Genomic DNA, 25,225 nt, shown 5'->3' with positions numbered 1-25,225 from the left:
GTAGAATTATCCAGATCTCAGAGTTTCTCTCATATATTGAGCTCACCCAGAGCGCAATATGTGAGAAAAGATTGTGCAGCGCTTATTTATAGAGCAGGTGGTGCCACATAGGTTTCTCAGGAAAAACTTCACTCCAGGTCTCACTTTATTTATTTATTTATTTTTTTCAGGATAATGGAAGACCACCATTTCTATTCTGTGGGTTCAACATATTAAAATACAAATAGATTAATTGGTCACATTTTGTATTGGTGTCTTTAACTACTATGTACTAACATTATAATACAGACAATACAGTGTAATTACTGTTTAACTACATGTTGCTGTACTAAATTCTCACAAGATTCACATTTGCTGCAAATGAGGTTGAGGGACGGGTAGGTTTTAGAGATAGGTTTTAGGGTAAGTGTTGGGTTAGGTTTAGGGATAGATGTAAAGTTAACAGTGTAACTACTAATGTAATTACAATGCAACAACGAATACATAAATAATACATAAATTGTATTAAATGCTTAAGTACATACATAGTAGTTAAAGACAACTAAAATAAGGTGGTACCAATTAATTCATTGTCAAATGAGCATGAGAGGCACCACTGGTGAAATACTGTATACACAGTGCCCCCCAAAAAGCATTAGAGATATTTTGTCACACTTAAATGACATTGCATTAGATATAAAATTTTAAAGCATGTGGCATCTACAAACACATGATGATGGACCTTTTTTCAGAACTTCACTTATTGAGCCTTTTTTTTTTTTTTTGGCAATTACTTTTAACCAACTGACAAAAATACATTTGATTGTATGTACTTAGTATGAAGTCAGTCCCCCAGTTCACACAGGTATCCTAGCAGAGGAAGGTGTAGATCATCACATTGACTATGCACGTGTTCCACTAAATTTGACAACCAAAAAGTCTGCAAATGCTTTTGTTTTGATTAAAAATATTTTAATTGTTTTATAAATATAAATCTAACAAATTATTTGTAAAAATTTTGCTTGAAAGTAAATGTGTGCTTTATCTCTTTAAAATAAACACCATTGGTTTGATATTTGTTATAAACGTTAAATACATTTATAAAGTGTGGCTTAAATTTCCAAATATTTTTTGGGGCCACTATATATATGTTTATATTGAGGGCTATGTATCTGAGTGTGTGTGAGTTGAGAGATAGTATGTGTGGCCTAAAGGCCTTTTGTGTCCTATATACTGCAAAAGCATTGGTTGTAACTGTAACATGGAACCTTGTTAAGAGAGTGTGCTCCTTAAAATGTCCAGTAGATGTCAGTCACCTCATGACATGCTGTTTACTCGTCATGTCTCACTATCAGACACACCAACCTTTAACATAGAGGCCTATATGCCCAAAGCACACAAATACAAACACCCATGCATACACAGACATACATACTGAAACACACATACAGAGCCCTTTAGTCATGTCCCTTGCAAGTGGATTTATAGACTTTATAGATGTTATGTAGACTTCTCTTGTAAGTGGATTTTTTTTAATACATTTTTATTCAAGTACAAATAATTTTTGTCTTCATTTTGAAATGTATGCATATTGTCTCTTTATTTATTTTATGAATTTTAAAGTGTGGCTTACAGTAAGTGTCCAAATACTTTTTGGGGGTCACAAAAATACAAATTATTATTATCAACAAGATTTAAAAATGTCATTCTACTTTCAGAAACAAAATGTGATTTAATAGGCTCCCTATCTACCAAGGCACTATTTCATATTATTTATGATCTAAAGTAATTATTAATAAAAAATAATTATCAAAATATTACTAACTACAGTCTTGACCAACACAAAATAGGTATAGCTTTAAGCCTACAAGCTACAATGCATGTAGGCATTATGACCAAAACTGAACAAGTGCTTTGAAATTTGTAGTCAAAATCAGAAGTGTTCCGTTTTGATAATTTATTCATACATTTTCACAGGACAAGTTATTGTAATTGTTAAAAACATAAAACTCATCAAACAGCCATGTGTCATATGTCGTGGGAAGCTCTCAAAGAGTAGAATACAACCAGCCTCTTTGTTTTACTGACAGACAAAAATATGGTGAGCACACAGCATATCATTTGCGATCTGGCTAAAAACATGGTAGCTTTCCTGGATCAGATGACTTCATCAGAAATGATGTAGTACGTTGTCCAGCATCACGGAATGCTAAACCAATCGTATTAGGATTCAGATTGCTGCAACCATAGGTAGAAGTCATCAAAATATGGGCAGAGATGATCGTTCACTAATTACATATGGCCCAGGAGATGGCCACAAGTACAATGATGGCTCAAATGACACAGAATGAAATTGAATGAGTTACCTATCTTATTAATCTTGCCTGCATGCTTTGGAGGGAGAGCTTACCTTTAGTCATTGTTGTATTTGCATGTACAATTATTAACACACTATGATTTGTTTGGAGAGGCTTTTGGACACTTGGAGACATTTGTTTTATACTTTGATTGCTTTGTCGCATCTACACAACATTTTACTCAGTTACAGGTGACATGATTGGGAACAAAACAAATGCAGGTTTCTGGAGATACCTTATTTACACCCTGAGGTAATATAAAATCAGAAAAATAAGAAAAAAAGTACATTTTTGGCTCAAGTTTATTTGTATTTTATTTAATTTTTCAGCAGTTTCTTAGGCTGTGAGTCTCATCATTTATTGTAATCTATATTATTAAAATGTTTGAAACATTTTCTTTAAAATGATACCTATTTACCCTCTTTGTTTTTTTGTTTGTTTGTTTTGTAGATTTATAAACCCTTTATTTTGGATATGCCACTGAAACAGGAAATCTTTAAAAACAAATTCAGAGCTTAAAGGGTTAAAGCACATGGAGTAACTACTCCACCCACTGCATATATCATTGGCTAGTCTCACCTGATGTTTTATATGGCATGACTGTGCTATATTTTATATAACTGGTGATTCTAGACTTACATACACTGTATGGAGTCCTCACTAGCTGTGTCCATGTTTAGATTCAAAAGATTAAGCAATGACCAGTAAGATGCCAGTGACTAAACTGGGTCTACCACTGGGTCTTTTGCTTCTGTTGCATTTATCAGTAGTTGTCTGCACCTCATTGGACAATAGCTGTTGGAGACTGGGTGAATTTAGCTCACCAGCTTTGGAACAGGACGGTGATATTGTAATTGGAGGGCTGTTTCCCTTGCACTACATAGCTCCAGAGCCTGACCACACATATGCTGAGCAGCCACAGCATCAAGAGTGCAGCGGGTGTGTGAAACTGTACTGCAGAGAATGGAGAACAGCATAAAAATGCCAAAAGAATATTACAAAACCTTAAATGTACCATGAATGATATATGATTGAGCTGTAAAGACTTGCTACCCAGACAATTGCTGCATTATATTTATACTGAACAAATGCATCTTGTTTTTCACCTTTAGAATTGTATATCTGAACTGTGTTCCTCAGGCCTGTCTGTTAATATTTCACAACTGCTATAACCAGCTCTCTTCTTGTTGTCTCTCCTCTCTTTCCATCTCCTCAACAGGTTTGACTTTCGTGCATTCCGTTGGATCCAAACTATGGTGTTTGCCATTGAAGAAATTAACAATAACTCAATTTTATTACCAGGAGTGACACTAGGTTATCGGATCTTGGACAGCTGTGATCATGTCCATACCAGCCTGCGGAGTGCACTCTCCCTGGTAAATGGCTCCTCCAGTCAAACGCAAGTTGCTACTGCCTTCAGTTCTAAATGTATTTCCACAGCCCCGGTGCCAGCTGTTATCGGTCTTGCATCATCTTCTCCTACACGGGCCATTGCACAAACTCTTGGTCCATTTGGAATTCCTCTGGTAAGAGTCTGTAAGAGATGATAGTTCTATATAAGTATAATTCTTTTATATATCTGTTCTATTTATATATTCATTAAAATGTTTTCTTTGTTTGTTTAAACAATCCATGATTATGCTTCAGAATTTTAGTCAGTTTATTTTTTATTTACTCCTGTTGTAAAAATCTTTTAAAATCAGCATAAACAGGTGCCCCTTTCAGTTAAAAACGACCTTATAAGTAGCATTGTGTAACTGTGTGTTTTATAATTGTATGTATTGAGGACAATGTAAAAGCACTTATAAAGAATAATCTGTCATCCAGCTAAACTCTGTCAATCTTTTAAAACTTTGATTTTCATGTATGGGTCTTGACCCATAAAAGGCCCACCTTTCAAGAACTTGCATTTAGTAAAACCTTTAATGCTCATTAAAATAAATCTGAAATATAACAGCTATACACTACTATTCTCAGTTATTATATTTTATTGGAGAACAAACATGCCTGGTGATCAGTTATATCTATGATCCTTCAAAATATTAACCAGGCATTTTCGTTGTACTTTTAAAAGTGAAGCAATAGAATGCTAGCAAATTGTAGCAAGTTGCACATTACTGATATTTATCACAATTCATTCACAAGCTTTCCCAGGGGTTTCCAGTGTGTTTCCTACACTGATTTCTTTTTAAAAATAATAATAATAATTTGTGGTGAAGTAAATATAGCAAAAAATACACTGATTAAGTTAGTCTACGTGTGAACTTGAAAATATTAAGTAAATTCTAAATTTCGTATTTATGCAAAAAATAATGCTCTAGCTTTTAAGTAAATATTATTTATGATTGTTTTTTATCTTTACAATGCGTGATCATGTATGAGTCTTACAGAAGAAAAGCTTGTCATAGTTGAGTTAATTTCACATGTAATTAAATTAAGTAAATTTTTGCTATTGTAAAAAAAAAACATGTTGTGAAAACTAGTGAATAATGTTTTTAGTATAAAACAATGTAAGAAAACCTAGGAAATAAAAACCCTTACAGTGCACAAAAACATCTTTCAGCTAAGATGTCTTACAATACATTTAGCTGTATATTGCTGTAAAATAAAAGAAACCATTGACTGTCAATATATATATATATAAAAAAATAATATTATAATGTTACAAAATAATACAATGCTTTCAAAGTTGATTTACTCTCCAAATCAGCAGTTTCAGTAAAATAGCCTCTTTAACTTTTTACTTTTCTCCTAACATTCCTATTTCTATTTCTCCCTCTGCTGGATGCCCTCTTAGATAAGCTACTTTGCGACTTGCACATGTCTCACAGACAAGAAGGAGTACCCTTCTTTCCTTCGTACTGTCCCAAGTGATGTATTTCAAGTGCAGGGACTGGTTCAGTTGGTTTCACACTTTGGCTGGCGCTGGGTGGGCACAGTGGGCACGGACGATGACTACAGTCACTATGGTATCCAGGCCTTTACCGAGCAGCTTAATCGACTTGGAGGCTGTGTAGCCTTTCACCACACTATACCCAAAGCATCTTCTCAGGCAATAATTCATTCAATTGTTAATAACTTGGAGAGTTCCACTGCACAGGTGATTATAGCATTTGCCACTGAAGGACAACTGCTGGATCTCCTGGTTGAGGTGGCTCATAGGAATCTGACACGTTGGCAATGGGTGGCTAGTGAAGCCTGGGTGACAGCCAAACTGCTCACTGTCCCTGAACTTCACTCTGTTCTAGCTGGAACACTGGGCTTTGCCTTCAAGGGCACTACGATTCCTGGCCTGGCTGAGTTTCTCCTAAGAGTAAAGCCCTCACCTAGACCTGAATATGTTTTTACAAACATGTTTTGGAAGGCGCTTTTTGGATGCAGACTTGGTTATGAGAACAAAGGTGATTCTGAGTTAGCACTATGTACTGGCTCAGAAGATCTAATGGGCATTAAAAATAGCTACACTGATGTATCACGGGTCAGGATTTCCTACAATGTCTATAAAGCAGTGTATGCTATTGCCCATGCTCTGCACCAACTGTTACAATGTGATTCCAGAGCACACAGCTCATATCACAAATTCTGTAATGCTGAGTCAAAATTTTCTCCATGGCAGGTAATAAGATATCGAAGTCTTTTTAAATTATTGATTGTTTGGAATATTTATATATTTTACATAATATTGTTCCACTTTGCCTCAACCAATTTAATAGCTTCTTCATTACCTGAAGAAAGTTAATTTTACCAACCAGTTTAAAGAGAAGGTGTATTTTGACAAGAATGGAGAGCCTGTGCCCCTCTATGACATCATAAACTGGCAGAGAGATGAACAAGGTGCCATCCAATTTCAGATGGTGGGCAGCTATGATGGCTCTGCCCCACAGGGGCAGCAGCTTAAGATAGATATGGAATCAATTCAGTGGGCTGGGGGACAAACTGAGGTGAATCATTTAAAAAGCAATTAGCTATTTATGGTGGATTTTATGTCCAATAAAATGTTTTCAATAAATTGTTATGTGTTCTAAGCTGTTCTAAATTGTAACATGCAGGTCCCTTCTTCCTTATGCACCCCTTCTTGCCCCCCTGGAACACGGCAGGCCACTCGCCCAGGGCAACCTATTTGCTGCTTTGACTGTTTGCCCTGTGCTGAAGGGCAAATCAGCAATATCTCAGGTAAATATGGGAAATAACACGGGTAGTCTTTGCAGGAAAAACAGCTTTTTCCAGCCTAAGCTAATTTGTTGGTCTTAGCTTCCAGTCTGGTATTTTGGCTGGTTTTAGAGATGTTTTGGGCACTTTTCAACTGGTAAGACTGGGAGACCATCTTGAACCAGCTAAGGCCAACAAACCATCTTAGGCTGTTTAAAAATGTTTTTTCATATGTTTTTTTTTTCTTTAATACTATTTCATGCTTTTCTTTTTTTTCATCTACCAGGTGCTACTGAGTGTATCACGTGTCCCCAGTACTACTGGCCAAACAAAGAAAGAGTTTCCTGTCTTGCTGGCATAGAGGAGTTTCTCTCCTACCATGACATCATGGGCATCATTCTCATTTGTCTGTCTCTCTTTGGAGTTGCAGTGGCAACTGTTATTACAGTGATTTTTTTCATTTTTCGAAGCACGCCCATAGTTAAGGCCAACAACTCTGAGATGAGCTTTCTACTGCTGCTGTCTCTTAAACTTTGCTTTCTTTGCTCTCTGATATTTGTGGGCCGTCCCTCACCATGGACATGTCGCACCCGGCAGGCTGCGTTTGGTATCAGTTTTGTACTTTGTATCTCATGCATACTGGTCAAGACCATTGTGGTGCTCTTAGCCTTTCGTTCCACTATGCCTGGTTCCAGTTCCTTAAAGTTATTCAGCCCTCCACAGCAAAGGGCCTTCATTTTCTGCTGCACAACGGGTCAAGTTATTCTATGTGCTTGCTGGCTGGCACTAGCACCTCCTTATCCTTATAAAAACACATCCTATCAGGATGGTAAGATTGTACTAGAATGTAAAGACATGTGGCCACTTGGATTTTACATGGTGCTGGGCTATATTGGATTGCTTTCTTGTATGTGTTTTGCCCTTGCCTTCCTTGGGCGGAAACTTCCAGATACATTTAATGAAGCTAAGCTCATCACCTTTAGTATGCTCATCTTTTTTGCAGTGTGGATATCCTTCATTCCAGCATACAACAGCTCACCAGGGAAGTACACGGTGGCTGTTGAGATATTTGCCATTCTTGCTTCCACTTTTGGACTTCTATTTTGTATTTTTGTACCTAAATGTTACATAATTCTGCTGAGGCCTGATTTAAACACTAAGAAGGCCATGACTGGAAAAACAACAAAATGATTTTTTATCAAATTACTATACATTACATTGTCCCTGTCAGTGATAATTTCATGACTATTTATCATGCTCCTTTTTTGACTGATCAATCGATCATTATTAAATTCTTTATACATTTATTGTAGAGCCAATTCTATTTAATTTAAATGGAAAAATGTACTAATTTTTTTACAATTTTATTTCTGGATCAAACTTCTAGATTTTATTGTCAGACATGAAACAATAATATATAATGTTTATTGATACTGTTGATAGTTGTTATTTCTTTGATACTTTTTAATATAACTATTGTTAATTACTTATTAATACTTGATAACCCATGTTGAAATAAAGCCATTATAAACAAACAAAGCCTTTTTCTTTACTTTTCATTAGATTTTATAGAATAAAACTACCCAAATTGCCATATGTGTGCCTTTATTTAACAAATAAACTACAGCAAAAATGCATACAGAATACAGTGCATGTATACTTCTGAATTCATTACACATTTCTATTTTATGTATTTTACCCAACATATTTGCACATACATTAAAACAAACAGGAAAATATGCAGCTGCGTTAAAATCACAGAACATAATGACAAATTTTTTGTGTGTATGTGTGTGTGTGAACATCTCCATTGATTGTTTTGTGTGTCTCAAGAGTCAAAACTGGAAATGGCAAACAATACATCCAGCTTCACAGAGTCATGTATTTTGGCTAAGAATCTAAAAAGAGAATGACTGAAAAATATTTTATTTCAAAGGGCTTTTACGGAAGTTACTTTACCCATTAGGTGTTTTTTGGTATTTTGCTCTGGCCTAAAAATAATAATGAAACACTTAGGAGCAAAAATACAGAAAATCAAGCCAAAACTTGAGGCTAAAATTGCAAATATCTCCACAGCTACAGTAAATTTTCCTGGAGAACTGACATAAGCAGGCACAAAAGTGATCCATACAGCACAGAATATGAGCATACTGAATGTGATGAATTTAGCCTCATTGAAGTTATCTGGAAGCTTTCGGGCCAGAAAAGCTAAAACAAAGCAAAGGAAAGCTAGGACGCCTATATAACCCAGTACAGCCCAGAAACCAATACCGGAGCCCAAACTGCATTCTAGTACAATCTTTTCTTTGTAGTGTTGCATATTTTTGTATGGAACAGGAGGGGATATTTTTAACCAAAGCACACAGATAACAACCTGCACAAGAGTGAAACCAAGAACAGTGAGTCTCTGTTGAAGAGGCCCAAACCATTTCATGGCATTATTTCCAGGAAGTGTAGCCTTGAAGGCCATTAACACCACTAATGTTTTCCCTAGAACACAAGAGATACAGAGGACAAACGTGATCCCAAACGCTGTGTGACGCAACATACAGGACCAATCAGTGGGTCGACCAATAAAAGTAAGTGAACAGAGAAAACACAGAGTCAGTGAGAAGAGCAGCAGGAAGCTCAGTTCTGAATTGTTGGCTCTAACTATTGGAGAAGTCCTGTTTTTGTAGAACACTAAAGCCATGATCAAAGCCACTGAAGAGCCAGCAATAGAGAAAGCAGCCAGGATGATTCCGAGGATCTCATCCCAGGACAGAAATTCCACTGGTTTAGGAAGGCACTTATCATTATCTTTATTGGGCCAGTACTCAGGTGGGCATCTGTAACAATCTAAAGAATCTGAAACATGAAGAATTTGTTCTTATTTCAACCATTTATGAACCACAGAAACAAAATGGTGTAATACAGGTTAAAAGAACACACTGTGTTTTAGAATGAGCAACCAGTTTCTCCTGTTTGGAGCATTATATACGGGACAAACTGATAAATTGCTTATTGTAACTATGATGTGTAGGTTTGGGAATTGAGAACCAGTTCTTATTCAGAACCAGTTGTAATACAATGAATAATCTTCAATTAAAAAATAAATATACAACACATCTTTCCATCACATTTAGATTTACATTTATGCATTTGACAGATGAATGCTGTGGCGAGCAGGGCAGGTTCGAGCAGTGTCTGGGCAGAGACAGGACGGGAAGATAAGTGGTGAATCAGCTCCACCAATGTGGCACACCGGTCTCATGCTCCAGTAAGGGGCGGCAGGATAATATGAGGAGTGGAGACAGCGGCAGATGAGAGAGAGAGACACACAGATATGTCTGTGTGTGTGTCGACGTCTCAGTGTGAGACCACTGTAGCCTCTGTGTATTTGGTTATGTATTGCTGAAAAGCAGTGTGTTATGTGTGACACTAAAAATTTAGTACTGTCGTGTATAATTAAAGTCTCATGTGTATTGTCAAGCCAGTCCCAGCTTCCTCCTTTTACATCATTGAGTTGTTACAAATGCATTCATTTATAAATTTTTTTATCAGTTTTTTGTTAGTTTTGTGGGAATTGAACCGATGATCATGGCATTGCCAGTGCCATGCTCTACCAGTTGAGCTACAAGAACCAATCATATTGTCTGATTTATCCAAAAGAATCAGCTTATAAGTGTCATTCATTCATGAAAAGGACTTCAATGTTTGCACTGTATATTTGATGTTGCATGCAAACAATATTGTAGTCTACTCAAAAACACTCAGGACTGGTTCTTTTTTATAAATCTGGCAAAACGACTAACAGATGAACTATGTGGTCTAAAATATCTCAATAACTTAAGCTACTTAATAAACATCTAAAGATATGTTAGAGAAAATATTGTAGTACTGTTTTTATTGAGCATTTTTGTTTAGAATACTGTATATAACAAAATATAGTGAATGGTGTAACATAGTAGTTAGGATCAATTATATTGTGCTTCCTCGAGCGTATTATCATTAATGGAATTTTTAAGTGGAATCAGAATCAGAAGTTTAATAAAGTTTACGATTCTCATCCCTAATAATGTGATACATAAGAATATGTAAAATACATTACCTGTCTCATTGCTGATCTCTCCTTCAGCACAGTTAATGCAGTCATAACAGCAGACAGGTTTTCCTTTTTTTACAGCTTTCCTAGTGCCTGGGTCACAGCTCGCACTGCACACAGACGCAGGCACCTGGAAGTGACAGATATTCACAATCACATAGAATAGATCAAAACCTTATATATACTGAAAAACACATAATTGTTACTTCAACAATCTGCAGTATTTCTACTTGATATAACCTATAAAAATTTATTTAGTTGAATCTGATGGGCTGTTTTATTCATATTCAAAATAATTTTTAACTTAATAAAACCAGTTAATTTAGATGTTTCCACATAAAGACTTTTTTATTTTTTATTTTATTTTTTTATCTCACTGAGTACTTTATTAGGAAGACTTGTACACCTACATATTTATGAGATTATCAAATCAGTCAATCATGTGGCAGCAGTGCAATACATAACATCATGCACATACGGATCAGGACCTTCAGTTAATGTTCACATCAACCAACAGAATGGGGAACAAATGTGATCTCAGTGATTTTGACCTTGGCATGATTGTTGGTGCCAGTTGGGCTGGTTTGAGTAGGCCTACTTATGTAACTGCTGATCTCCTGGGATTTTAAAGCTCAAAAGTCTCTAGAGTTTAGCTAAATTAAGATGAATCGTTTGATGGATTCTGCAATATACTTAGGCTTATGATGCTCTTGGGAAATGAGGACCAGACTGGTTCAAGCTGACAGAAAGGCTACGGTAGCTCAGATAACGAGTCTGTACAATTCAAACCTTGAGGCAGATAGGCTACAAAAGCAGAAACCATGTTATAAAGTTCCATAGTATAAAGACCATAGTGTTCCAAATAAAGTGCTTAGTGAAAGTATGTTATTTGATAAATATATATTGTTTTATACAGTATACCTTTTCACTGCCATCGTTCCAAATGACAGCTCTACTCAGACTGAATTCTTGGCCTTTAGGCTGGGATGCATCATAGAGACCCACTGTTACAAATTGAATTGAACCATCTTTCTGAGGCTGCCAGTTCACAAGTTCATAGATGGCCACAGGATCCCCATTGGCATCAAATGAAACTGAATAATTATTTCTAGTGAAGTTCACTCGCTTAAGCTGTTCAAAAACCTAAATGATGGATAGTAAAATATTGTTGGTTTGTGTTAATGAAAACTATTTGCCAAATAATCAATGCTGAAATGTGTGCCTTTTTAAACAACATTTTACAGTTCACAAAAACTACAAATATGTTCCAAATATATTAAATCTCATTTGTAAATAATCATTCATGGAATTTAATTATTCAATGATTCGAAAATGTAGGCCTACCTGTCGGGGCTCAACTTTAATGTTTTTGTCACATTGCTTGTCAGTACAGAGAGTGGCATGAATGGCATGAGCTATAGCATATGTGGCTTTGTAGACCATGTTAGAGACTCGCACCTGGGACGTGTCTGTGTACGGGTTCTTTAATGCACGCAGGTCTTCTGTGCCATCACATACTGGCAGACTGGATGAAGAACCTGTCTGTCGTTTAAAACTACAGCTAAATGACCTCTCCCAAAATTCCGTCAACAAGGGAAATTTCAGCACCTGTTCTGAAGAGAGATCAAGTAGAAAGTTACGCAGACCCGGGATAAACGAGCGCTGAACTACAAAGCCCACAGCACCAATACACATATTAAACCGCAGCAACTCTGAGTCTGCAATCCACCCCTCACTGCCAATCCACTGCAGCGGTGGAGGAGGCTGCTGGCTCAGTTCTTCTAAGAGAAGTCTCATGTCGCCCAGGGCCAGGAAAGCAACTATTACACGAGCCGTTGACCTGCGGATAACATCTGCGACTCTTTTGAGTTTAGTGCGCGGCTGTGTCCTGTAATAGGCCTCCGAATACTCCACACAGATTCCCTCTTCCTCTGCAGCTTTCAGGAATGATGTCATGCCATTGTTCCCATAGTCTGAATCACTGCGCACAGCCCCAATCCACGTCCATCCGAAGTGCCTGACCATCCGTGCCAAAGCGGCCGCTTGATGGTGATCGCTGGGGATGGTCCTGAAGAAATTAGGATACTGCCGTTTATCACTGAGACAAGCACAAGTTGCATAATGACTCACCTGTAATGCACCAAGAAGGGAAGGAGAGCAAAACAAACAAACCAACAAAAAAGTCAGTAACCACAAAACATCAATGTTATTTATTGATTATTATTTTGACCGTTCGTCTACAGACAACGGTCCGCCTTCGTCCGCTAGAGTAGACCGACGTCTCTGGCCGTTATACGACACGTCACATGGCGAAAATTAATTTAAGATGCTGTGGCAAGTAAAGAAAAAAATCAAAATCAAACTTAATATTAAAAATAATAAAACCAACAAAAACTAAAATATAATTGCTACTAGGCCTACTACTTCTGCCACTGCTACTACTACTACTAATTATTATAATAGGAATAATTCCATTCCTTTGCACTGTGTACGCTTCCTGTGTGAACGGCCCCTAACTCTGACTCGTCTGTGTTGTAGCCACTGCATGCTTCTGTGCCGGTGTTTTCAACAGGCAAAAATAGATTCTACACAATAATGTCGGTCGAAATAGGCTATATTTTTATTTGTAAAATTGTGCAGGCACCTGTGGAATTCCAAAATGACTCAGAATTCTTGACATGCTTATAGACGGTGTGGAACCAGAATCTCCCACTACTGCTGTAACAGCAGCAGAATTTGCACAGGAACCAGTGTCATTAAATATGAGGTCTTGCCCGTTGGCAAACTGAAACGCTACTTTTATTGCCATGGGCGCAGAGGCACAAGAGTCATATATACTGTAGCCTAAAGTGATGCCCGGTAAGAGCTCGGAGCTGTTGTTGATCTCTTGGGTGGCGAACTCCAAGGCACGAGCAAAGCGCAGCTCTCTGAAGTCCATGCTGTTGAGTTACAGATAATAAAAAAACGACATTATAACATTATTAGGGGAAAAAACATTCAAATTAAATTTTTACATATCTGATTAGCTCTGATTGGCTCATTTATGCTAAACAAGCAAAAATAAAATTCTGAACATAATTTCTGAACAATCAATATCAGTCTGTTCTGTATTCACTCCTCTATTAAAAGCTAACCTGCCACTGCACTCCAGTAGCTGTGGCCGTCGAGTGTAGGTGTGATTCTCTATCTTCATTGAGTAATGAATGGTGAAAGCCCCTCCAATAATAAAGTCTCCATCCATGAAGATTGCAGGAGGTTGGGGGTCTCCTTGCAGAATGCAGGTGACTGGATCAATTCCACACACACTGGTAATGCAGAGTACTGTCAGTGTAAATAAAAGATTTACATGCATTTCTCCTGCTAAACCAGCAAGCACTCCAAATTTTAGGCAAGCATTAGGCCTTGTTTAAATACCCACCATAGCCACTTCTGTTGTTAATGTTGCAACTGGAAAAACAAAGAGGGTGGGGCTAATATTTCATATACTTTATGTCAGCCATAAGGACAGTATGTCTCCAGTGTATCATAAAGTTTCAAAACACCAAAATCAGGACCGCCTTTTTAAGGTCACACACACCCTGCCAACAACAAGAGATATGTCAGGATGAAAGCATATTTATTTTCTTCTTTAACTCTCCCTTCCTGCTTATTTTTTAAGTGATTTTGCAAGCCAATTCAGACATTAATTATATTCCAGGGACACAAACATAGCTATCAATCATTCTACATTTCAAATTCAAAAAACAAATAATTTAAATAAAGTATTTCAAAGAAACTTAAAATACATTTTAAGTCAATGCAAAATCATTGTAGATTCAAGAAGCCAAGTAAATAAAAAAAAAAAAAAAAAAAAAAACATAATTACAGATCAATAGCTTGAATTCAAATATAAATGTTTTATGTCACTGTTGCAAGCATTATTATTATTTTTAATATATATATATATATATATATATATATATATATATATATATATATATATATATATATATAATATACATACATATATATATTAAAAATAATAATAATGTATATATATATATATATAATATAAACATATTGCTGAAAGCAGGTATTATGAGACCAGGAATGGCTTACATTTAAAGGATCAATGGACATGAAAAGTATGATTTTGTGGTTATGATCAGATTGAATCTTTTCACATTCTGACCAATAGGAGAAAAAATTCTATCAAAACAAAAAAACAGACAGGACATACAGTATACATACTTCATGGACAATCCCCTACTAGGGAGACCCCTTGTATATTTAAGCCCTTGTTTTCCTCAGATAGTTTGTCAGTTCTTGGATGTTTTGTTATGTTCTGTGCTAGGTTCCCTGTGTTTTTCTTTATTCTGAGTTTTCTTGTTTATTTTAATAAAGCTGCACTTAGATCCTCATTCTTTGCCTGCATGCCTCGTCATATCACTGAGCAATTCATTAGAAAAAACTGTACACCTACTCATTATTTAATCAGCCAAATCATTTGGCAGCAGTGCAATGCATAAAATCATGCAGATATGCATCAGGAGTTTCAAATAATTTTCACATCAACCATCAGAATGGAGAATTTTTTTGTTTGATCTCAGTTATTTCGACTGTGGCATGATTGTTGGTACCAGACAGGCTGGTTTGATTATTTCTGTAACTGCTGATCTCCTGGGATTTTTATGCACAACAGTCTCTAGAGTTTACCCAGAATGGTGCTTAAAGTTCTGAGGACCGAAATGCCTTTTAGATGAGAAAGGTCAGAGAATGAGAACAGAGAATGGCCAGACTGGTTCAAGCTGGCAGAAAGGCTACGGTAACTCAGATAACCGCTCTGTATTACTGTAATAAGCATAACAGCTGCCTCAGAATGCACAACACTTCAAACCATGAGGCGGGTGGGCAACAACAGCAGAAGACCACATTGGGCACTTTATTAAGACCATAATCTTCCTAGTAAAGTGCTCATTGAATGTATATAAAGATGTGTGGCCGCTTGGATTTTACAGGGTGCTGAGCTATATTGGATTTGTGGCCACTGATGGACTTCTGTTTTGTATTTTTGTACCTAAATGTTACATACTTCTGTAAAGGCCTAATTTAAACACTAAGAAGGGAATGCCTGGAAAAATGACAAAAGTATTGTTATTATTATTTTATCATATTCCTGTACATACTGTAATATTGTCCCTGTCATCAATATTTGTCATATTCTTTTATGATTGACTGATCATCGTTTTATTCATAATAAATCTGAGTGTATCACGTGTCCCCAGTACTACTGGCCAAACAAAGAAAGAGTTTCCTGTCTTGCTGGCATAGAGGAGTTTCTCTCCTACCATGACATCATGGGCATCATTCTCATTTGTCTGTCTCTCTTTGGAGTTGCAGTGGCAACTGTTATTACAGTGATTTTTTTCATTTTTCGAAGCACGCCCATAGTTAAGGCCAACAACTCTGAGATGAGCTTTCTACTGCTGCTGTCTCTTAAACTTTGCTTTCTTTGCTCTCTGATATTTGTGGGCCGTCCCTCACCATGGACATGTCGCACCCGGCAGGCTGCGTTTGGTATCAGTTTTGTACTTAGTATCTCATGCATACTGGTCAAGACCATTGTGGTGCTCTTAGCCTTTCGTTCCACTATGCCTGGTTCCAGTTCCTTAAAGTTATTCAGCCCTCCACAGCAAAGGGCCTTCATTTTCTGCTGCACAACGGGTCAAGTTATTCTATGTGCTTGCTGGCTGGCACTAGCACCTCCTTATCCTTATAAAAACACATCCTATCAGGATGGTAAGATTGTACTAGAATGTAAAGACATGTGGCCACTTGGATTTTACATGGTGCTGGGCTATATTGGATTGCTTTCTTGTATGTGTTTTGCCCTTGCCTTCCTTGGGCGGAAACTTCCAGATACATTTAATGAAGCTAAGCTCATCACCTTTAGTATGCTCATCTTTTTTGCAGTGTGGATATCCTTCATTCCAGCATACAACAGCTCACCAGGGAAGTACACGGTGGCTGTTGAGATATTTGCCATTCTTGCTTCCACTTTTGGACTTCTATTTTGTATTTTTGTACCTAAATGTTACATAATTCTGCTGAGGCCTGATTTAAACACTAAGAAGGCCATGACTGGAAAAACAACAAAATGCTTTTTTATCAAATTACTATACATTACATTGTCCCTGTCAGTGATAATTTCATGACTATTTATCATGCTCCTTTTTTGACTGATCAATCGATCATTATTAAATTCTTTATAGATTTATTGTAGAGCCAATTCTATTTAATTTAAATGGAAAAATGTACTAATTTTGTTACAATTTTATTTCTGGATCAAACTTCTAGATTTTATTGTCAGACATGAAACAATAATATATAATGTTTATTGATACTGTTGATAGTTGTTATTTCTTTGATACTTTTTAATATAACTATTGTTAATTACTTATTAATACTTGATAACCCATGTTGAAATAAAGCCATTATAACAAACAAAGCCTTTTTCTTTACTTTTCATTAGATTTTATAGAATAAAACTACCCAAATTGCCATATGTGTGCCTTTATTTAACAAATAAACTACAGCAAAAATGCATACAGAATACAGTGCATGTATACTTCTGAATTCATTACACATTTCTATTTTATGTATTTTACCCAACATATTTGCACATACATTAAAACAAACAGGAAAATATGCAGCTGCGTTAAAATCACAGAACATAATGGCAAATTTTTTGTGTGTATGTGTGTGTGTGTGAACATCTCCATTGATTGTTTTGTGTGTCTCAAGAGTCAAAACTGGAAATGGCAAACAATACATCCAGCTTCACAGAGTCATGTATTTTGGCTAAGAATCTAAAAAGAGAATGACTGAAAAATATTTTATTTCAAAGGGCTTTTACGGAAGTTACTTTACCCATTAGGTGTTTTTTGGTATTTTGCTCTGGCCTAAAAATAATAATGAAACACTTAGGAGCAAAAATACAGAAAATCAAGCCAAAACTTGAGGCTAAAATTGCAAATATCTCCACAGCTACAGTAAATTTTCCTGGAGAACTGACATAAGCAGGCACAAAAGTGATCCATACAGCAGAGAATATGAGCATACTGAATGTGATGAATTTAGCCTCATTGAAGTTATCTGGAAGCTTTCGGGCCAGAAAAGCTAAAACAAAGCAAAGCAAAGCTAGGAGGCCTATATAACCCAGTACGGCCCAGAAACCAATACCGGAGCCCAAACTGCATTCTAGTACAATCTTTTCTTTGTAGTGTTGCATATTTTTGTATGGAAAAGGAGGGGATATTTTTAACCAAAGCACACAGATAACAACCTGCACAAGAGTGAAACCAAGAACAGTGAGTCTCTGTTGAGGAGGCCCAAACCATTTCATGGCATTATTTCCAGGAAGTGTAGCCTTGAAGGCCATTAACACCACTAAAGTTTTCCCTAGAACACAAGAGATACAGAGGACAAAAGTGATTCCAAACGCTGTGTGACGCAACATACAGGACCAATCAGTGGGTCGACCAATGAAAGTAAGTGAACAGAGAAAACACAGAGTCAGTGAGAAGAGCAGCAGGAAGCTCAATTCTGAATTGTTGGCTCTAACTATTGGAGAAGTCCTGTTTTTGTAGAACACTAAAGCCATGATCAAAGCCACTGAAGAGCCAGCAATAGAGAAAGCAGCCAGGATGATTCCGAGGATCTCATCCCAGGACAGAAATTCCACTGGTTTAGGAAGGCACTTATCATTATCTTTATTGGGCCAGTACTCAGGTGGGCATCTGTAACAATCTAAAGAATCTGAAACATGAAGAATTTGTTCTTATTTCAACCATTTATGAACCACAGAAACAAAATGGTGTAATACAGGTTAAAAGAACACACTGTGTTTTAGAATGAGCAACCAGTTTCTCCTGTTTGGAGCATTATATATGGGACAAACTGATAAATTGCTTATTGTAACTATGATGTGTAGGTTTGGGAATTGAGAACCAGTTCTTATTCAGAACCAGTTGTAATACAATGAATAATCTTCAATTAAAAAATAAATATACAACATATCTTTCCATCACATTTAGATTTACATTTATGCATTTGACAGATGAATGCTGTGGTGAGCAGGGCAGGTTCGAGCAGTGTCTGGGCAGAGACAGGACGGGAAGATAAGTGGTGAATCAGCTCCACCAATGTGGCACACCGGTCTCATGCTCCAGTAAGGGGCGGCAGGATAATATGAGGAGTGGAGACAGTGGCAGATGAGAGAGAGAGACACACAGATATGTCTGTGTGTGTGTCGACGTGTCAGTGTGAGACCACTGTAGCCTCTGTGTATTTGGTTATGTATTGCCGAAAAGCAGTGTGTTATGTGTGACACTAAAAATTTAGTACTGTCGTGTATAATTAAAGTCTCATGTGTATTGTCAAGCCAGTCCCAGCTTCCTCCTTTGACATCATTGAGTTGTTACAAATGCATTCATGTATACATTTTTTTTATCAGTTTTTTGTTTGTTTTGTGGGAATTGAACCGATGATCATGGCATTGCCAGTGCCATGCTCTACCAGTTGAGCTACAAGAACCAATCATATTGTCTGATTTATCCAAAAGAATCAGCTTATAAGTGTCATTCATTCATGAAAAGGACTTCACTGTTTGCACTGTATATTTGATGTTGCATGCAAACAATATTGTAGTCTACTCAAAAACACTCAGGACTGGTTCTTTTTTATAAATCTGTCAAAACGACTAACAGACGAACTATGTGGTCTAAAATATCTCAATAACTTAAGCTACTTAATAAACATCTAAAGATATGTTAGAGAAAATATTGTAGTACTGTTTTTATTAAGCATTTTTGTTTAGAATACTGTATATAACAAAATATAGTGAATGGTATAATATAGTAGTTCGGATCAATTATATTGTGCTTCCTCGAGAGTATTATCATTAATGGAATTTTTAAGTGGAATCAGAATCAGAAGTTTAATAAAGTTTACTGATTCTCATCCCTAATAATGTGATACATAAGAATATGTAAAATACATTACCTGTCTCATTGCTGATCTCTCCTTCAGCACAGTTAATGCAGTCATAACAGCAGACAGGTTTTCCTTTTTTACAGCTTTCCTAGTGCCTGGGTCACAGCTCGCACTGCACACAGACGCAGGCACCTGGAAGTGACAGATATTCACAATCACATAGAATAGATCAAAACCTTATATATACTGAAAAACACATAATTGTTACTTCAACAATCTGCAGTATTTCTACTTGATATAACCTATAAAAATTTATTTAGTTGAATCTGATGGGCTGTTTTATTCATATTCAAAATAATTTTTAACTTAATAAAACCAGTTAATTTAGATGTTTCCACATAAAGACTTTTTTATTTTTTATTTAATTTTTTTTATCTCACTGAGTACTTTATTAGGAAGACCTGTACACCTACATATTTATGAGATTATCAAATCAGTCAATCATGTGGCAGCAGTGCAATACATAACATCATGCACATACGGATCAGGACCTTCAGTTAATGTTCACATCAACCAACAGAATGGGGAACAAATGTGATCTCAGTGATTTTGACCATGGCATGATTGTTGGTGCCAGTTGGGCTGGTTTGAGTAGGCCTACTTCTGTAACTGCTGATCTCCTGGGATTTTAAAGCACAAAAGTCTCTAGAGTTTAGCTAAATTAAGATGAATCGTTTGATGGATTCTGCAATATACTTAGGCTTATGATGCTCTTGGGAAATGAGGACCAGACTGGTTCAAGCTGACAGAAAGGCTACGGTAGCTCAGATAACGAGTCTGTACAATTCAAACCTTGAGGCAGATAGGCTACAAAAGCAGAAACCATGTTATAAAGTTCCATAGTATAAAGACCATAGTGTTCCAAATAAAGTGCTTAGTGAAAGTATGTTATTTGATAAATATATATTGTTTTATACAGTATACCTTTTCACTGCCATCGTTCCAAATGACAGCTCTACTCAGACTGAATTCTTGGCCTTTAGGCTGGGATGCTTCATAGAGACCCACTGTTACAAATTTAATTGAACCATCTTTCTGAGGCTGCCAGTTCACAAGTTCATAGATGGCCACAGGATCCCCATTGGCATCAAATGAAACTGAATAATTATTTCTAGTGAAGTTCACTCGCTTAAGCTGTTCAAAAACCTAAATGATGGATAGTAAAATATTGTTGGTTTGTGTTAATGAAAACTATTTGCCAAATAATCAATGCTGAAATGTGTGCCTTTTTAAACAACATTTTACAGTTCACAAAAACTACAAATATGTTCCAAATATATTAAATCTCATTTGTAAATAATCATCCATGGAATTTAATTATTCAATGATTCGAAAATGTAGGCCTACCTGTCGGGGCTCAACTTTAATGTTTTTGTCACATTGCTTGTCAGTACAGAGAGTGGCATGAATGGCATGAGCTATAGCATATGTGGCTTTGTAGACCATGTTAGAGACTCGCACCTGGGACGTGTCTGTGTACGGGTTCTTTAATGCACGCAGGTCTTCTGTGCCATCACATACTGGCAGACTGGATGAAGAACCTGTCTGTCGTTTAAAACTACAGCTAAATGACCTCTCCCAAAATTCCGTCAATAAGGGAAATTTCAGCACCTGTTCTGAAGAGAGATCAAGTAGAAAGTTACGCAGACCCGGGATAAACGAGCGCTGAACTACAAAGCCCACAGCACCAATACACATATTAAACCGCTGCAACTCTGAGTCTGCAATCCACCCCTCACTGCCAATCCACTGCAGCGGTGGAGGAGGCTGCTGGCTCAGTTCTTCTAAGAGAAGTCTCATGTCGCCCATCGCCAGAAAAGCAACTATTACACGAGCCGTTGACCTGCGGATAACATCTGCGACTCTTTTGAGTTTAGTGCGCGGCTGTGTCCTGTAATAGGCCTCTGAATACTCCACACAGATTCCCTCTTCCTCTGCAGCTTTCAGGAATGATGTCATGCCATTGTTCCCATAGTCTGAATCACTGCGCACAGCCCCAATCCACATCCATCCGAAGTGCCTGACCATCCGTGCCAAAGCGGCCGCTTGATGGTGATCGCTGGGGATGGTCCTGAAGAAATTAGGATACTGCCGTTTATCACTGAGACAAGCACAAGTTGCATAATGACTCACCTGTAATGCACCAAGAAGGGAAGGAGAGCAAAACAAACAAACCAACAAAAAAGTCAGTAACCACAAAACATCAATGTTATTTATTGATTATTATTTTGATTATCCGCCTTCGTCCGCTAGAGTAGACCGACGTCTCTGGCCGTTATACGACACGTCACATGGCGAAAATTAATTTAATATGCTGTGGCAAGTAAAGAAAAAAAATCTAAATCAAACTTAATATTAAAAATAATAAAACCAACAAAAACAAAAATATAATTACTACTAGGCCTACTACTTCTGCCACTGCTACTACTACTAATTATTATAATAGGAATAATTCCATTCCTTTGCACTGTGTAAGCTTCCTGTGTGAACGGCCCCTAACTCTGACTCGTCTGTGTTGTAGCCACTGCATGCTTCTGTGCCGGTGTTTTCAACAGGCAAAAATAGATTCTACACAATAATGTCGGTCGAAATAGGCTATATTTTTATTTGTAAAATTGTGCAGGCACCTGTGGAATTCCAAAATGACTCAGAAGTCTTGACATGCTTATAGACGGTGTGGAAACAGAATCTCCCACTACTGCTGTAACAGCAGCAGAATTTGCACAGAAACCAGTGTCATTAAATATGAGGTCTTGCCCGTTGGCAAGCTGAAACGCTACTTTTATTGCCATGGGCGCAGAGGCACAAGAGTCATATATACTGTAGCCTAAAGTGATGCCCGGTAAGAGCTCGGAGCTGTTGTTGATCTCTTGGGTGGCGAACTCCAAGGCACGAGCAAAGCGCAGCTCTCTGAAGTCCATGCTGTTGAGTTACAGATAATAAAAAAACGACATTATAACATTATTAGGGGAAAAAACATTCAAATTAAATTTTTACATATCTGATTAGCTCTGATTGGCTCATTTATGCTAAACAAACAAAAATAAAATTCTGAACATAATTTCTGAACAATCAATATCAGTCTGTTCTGTATTCACTCCTCTATTAAAAGCTAACCTGCCACTGCACTCCAGTAGCTGTGGCCGTCGAGTGTAGGTGTGATTCTCTATCTTCATTGAGTAATGAATGGCGAAAGCCCCTCCAATAATAAAGTCTCCATCCATGAAGATTGCAGGAGGTTGGGGGTCTCCTTGCAGAATGCAGGTGACTGGATCAATTCCACACACACTGGTAATGCAGAGTACTGTCAGTGTAAATAAAAGATTTACATGCATTTCTCCTGCTAAACCAGCAAGCACTCCAAATTTTAGGCAAGCATTAGGCCTTGTTTAAATACCCACCATAGCCACTTCTGTTGTTAATGTTGCAACTGGAAAAACAAAGAGGGTGGGGCTAATATTTCATATACTTTATGTCAGCCATAAGGACAGTATGTCTCCAGTGTATCATAAAGTTTCAAAACACCAAAATCAGGACCGCCTTTTTAAGGTCACACACACCCTGCCAACAACAAGAGATATGTCAGGATGAAAGCATATTTATTTTCTTCTTTAACTCTCCCTTCCTGCTTATTTTTTAAGTGATTTTGCAAGCCAATTCAGACATTAATTATATTCCAGGGACACAAACATAGCTATCAATCATTCTACATTTCAAATTCAAAAATAAATAATTTAAATAAAGTATTTCAAAGAAACTTAAAATACATTTTAAGTCAATGCAAAATCATTGTAGATTCAAGAAGCCAAGTAAATAAAAATAAATAAATAAATAAATAAATAAAAAAAAAACATAATTACAGATCAATAGCTTGAATTCAAATATAAATGTTTTATGTCACTGTTGCAAGCATTATTATTATTTTTAATATATGTATGATTTTGTGGTTATGATCAGATTTAATCTTTTCACATTCTGACCAATAGGAGAAAAAATTCTATCAAAACAAAAAAACAGACAGGACATACAGTATACATACTTCATGGACAATCCCCTACTAGGGAGACCCTGGATAAGGTGTCCCTCAATGTTTTCCTTACCTGTCAATCCAGCCTGACGACCCCATCGTCTCAGCTCGTATCTTTACCTGCCTCTCAGAGATCTCGGCCTGGATGAAGGAATGTCACCTTCAGCTCAACCTTGCCAAAACAGAACTCCTCTTGATTCCAGCCAACCCATCTGTTAATCACAACCTCTCTATTCATCTTGGTTCAAATATGCTAACGCCAACCAGGACAGCCTGGAAGTGGTGGTGGATGATCAGCTTAACTTCACTGCCGATGTCTCATAACCCACCTTGGGTCTTGCTGGAACACACTTTATAACATCAGGAAAATCAGACCATTCCTGTCTGAATATTCTACAGTATGCAGCTCCTAATTTAAGCTCTGGTCATTTCAAGACTAGACCACTGTAATGCCCTGTTGGCCAGTCTCCCATCTCTCATGATTAAGACACTGCATATGGTCCAGATCACTACAGCGCATCTGGTCTTCAATCAGCCTTAGAGTGCCCATGTCACCCCACTCTTGATTTCACTCCACTGGTTGCCAGTAGCTGCCCATATCAAATTCAAGACTATGACTCTGGCCTTCAGGACAGCTAATGGAACAGCACAGTCTTCAAATCACTCTTTCAGGTCTATGTCCCAACTCGCTCTCTGTGGTCAATGAACGAGCGGCACCTGGTGGTCCCGTCGCAAAGAGGCACAAAGTCCATTTCACGATCAGTCACTTTCTCTGTTCCACTATGGTTGAATGAGCTTTCAACCTCCACACAATCTGGTGACACCATCTCAGCACTCAAGAACCAGCTGAAAACACACCTGTTCCACGAGCACTTAACCAATCCACACTAAATGCACTTACTGTTTATCAATAAAAAATAAAAATAAAATATTCCTTGTCTGTCTCTTTCTTCTGCGACCACATCTTTACTACTCCAGCCACTGTTAAAACTTGGCAGTGCGATACTGTAGATATTGTTGACTTTTGTATGACAAATTGCTTGTTATGTTCCTCATTTGTAAATTGCATTGGAAGAAAGCATCTACTAATTGACTAAATGTGTAAATGTAAGGAGCACACGTAGCAACTGAAGCAACAAGTGAGCATATGGGATATACTGTATACCTTCTTCAACTTCCTTTGACCTAATCAAGGGCTATTAGATGATGCCTCTCACTCATACAGCAATGGATGAAAACAGTCCCAATGGCATTGTTTTGTCTTGTCATTGGACAAGGCACCTGCCACCTTTATGAAAAAATGTGTATTTCAAAAGTATGTGTTCCCTTTGATAATTAAATTACTGCAGAAAAAAAAAAAAAAGAATATATGCACTCACTTGTCACATTCCCTGTTGTCTTTATGTTTGTGCTTTTATGTTGAAGTTCTTGTTTAATTCCTGTTTCCTGTTAGGTTTTTGTAGTTCCTTGCAGTTTAATTTTATGATTGGTTTTCCCCTGATTATTTCTCATTCCCTGATTGTTTCCCCAGGTGTTCCTCGTTCCCTTGTTTGTTCCCTTGTATATTTAAGCCCTTGTTTTCCTCAGATAGTTTGT

General features: G+C 37.1%; 3 protein-coding genes and 2 pseudogenes across 3 annotated transcripts; 2 read left to right on the top strand and 3 right to left on the bottom strand.

Moving 5' to 3' along the window:
- Positions 1-3,045: 3,045 nt before the first annotated feature.
- Positions 3,046-7,786, top strand: LOC127661203 (extracellular calcium-sensing receptor). Its single transcript, XM_052151810.1, has 6 exons — positions 3,046-3,275; positions 3,556-3,862; positions 5,134-5,952; positions 6,050-6,277; positions 6,386-6,509; positions 6,772-7,786. Exons 1-6 carry the CDS (start codon positions 3,046-3,048, stop codon positions 7,674-7,676), a joined length of 2,613 nt encoding a protein of 870 aa, XP_052007770.1. The 3' UTR covers positions 7,677-7,786.
- Positions 7,787-8,234: 448 nt separating this feature from the next.
- LOC127661199 (extracellular calcium-sensing receptor-like) lies at positions 8,235-13,921 on the bottom strand. The gene is made up of 6 exons (XM_052151807.1): positions 13,704-13,921; positions 13,214-13,508; positions 11,914-12,699; positions 11,491-11,712; positions 10,576-10,699; positions 8,235-9,332 (listed from the first exon to the last, which is right to left on the bottom strand). The coding sequence occupies exons 1-6, from the start codon at positions 13,919-13,921 to the stop codon at positions 8,416-8,418; spliced, it is 2,562 nt and encodes an 853-aa protein (XP_052007767.1). The 3' UTR covers positions 8,235-8,415.
- A 1,984-nt stretch (positions 13,922-15,905) lies between these two features.
- On the top strand, positions 15,906-16,763 carry LOC127661311 (vomeronasal type-2 receptor 26-like). Its single transcript, XM_052151937.1, has one exon. It carries the CDS (start codon positions 15,906-15,908, stop codon positions 16,761-16,763), a length of 858 nt encoding a protein of 285 aa, XP_052007897.1.
- Positions 16,764-17,354: 591 nt separating this feature from the next.
- Positions 17,355-25,225, bottom strand: part of LOC127661201 (extracellular calcium-sensing receptor-like) — a 17,021-nt pseudogene continuing 9,150 nt past the window's right edge.
- LOC127661310 (extracellular calcium-sensing receptor-like) overlaps positions 24,304-25,225 on the bottom strand; it is a 12,731-nt pseudogene continuing 11,809 nt past the window's right edge.

Source organism: Xyrauchen texanus, chromosome 21 (assembly GCF_025860055.1).
Source record: "Xyrauchen texanus isolate HMW12.3.18 chromosome 21, RBS_HiC_50CHRs, whole genome shotgun sequence".
Classification (NCBI taxonomy): domain Eukaryota; kingdom Metazoa; phylum Chordata; class Actinopteri; order Cypriniformes; family Catostomidae; genus Xyrauchen; species Xyrauchen texanus.
Note: the sequence above shows the minus strand (reverse complement) of the source record. Positions and strands in the feature narration are given on the sequence as shown.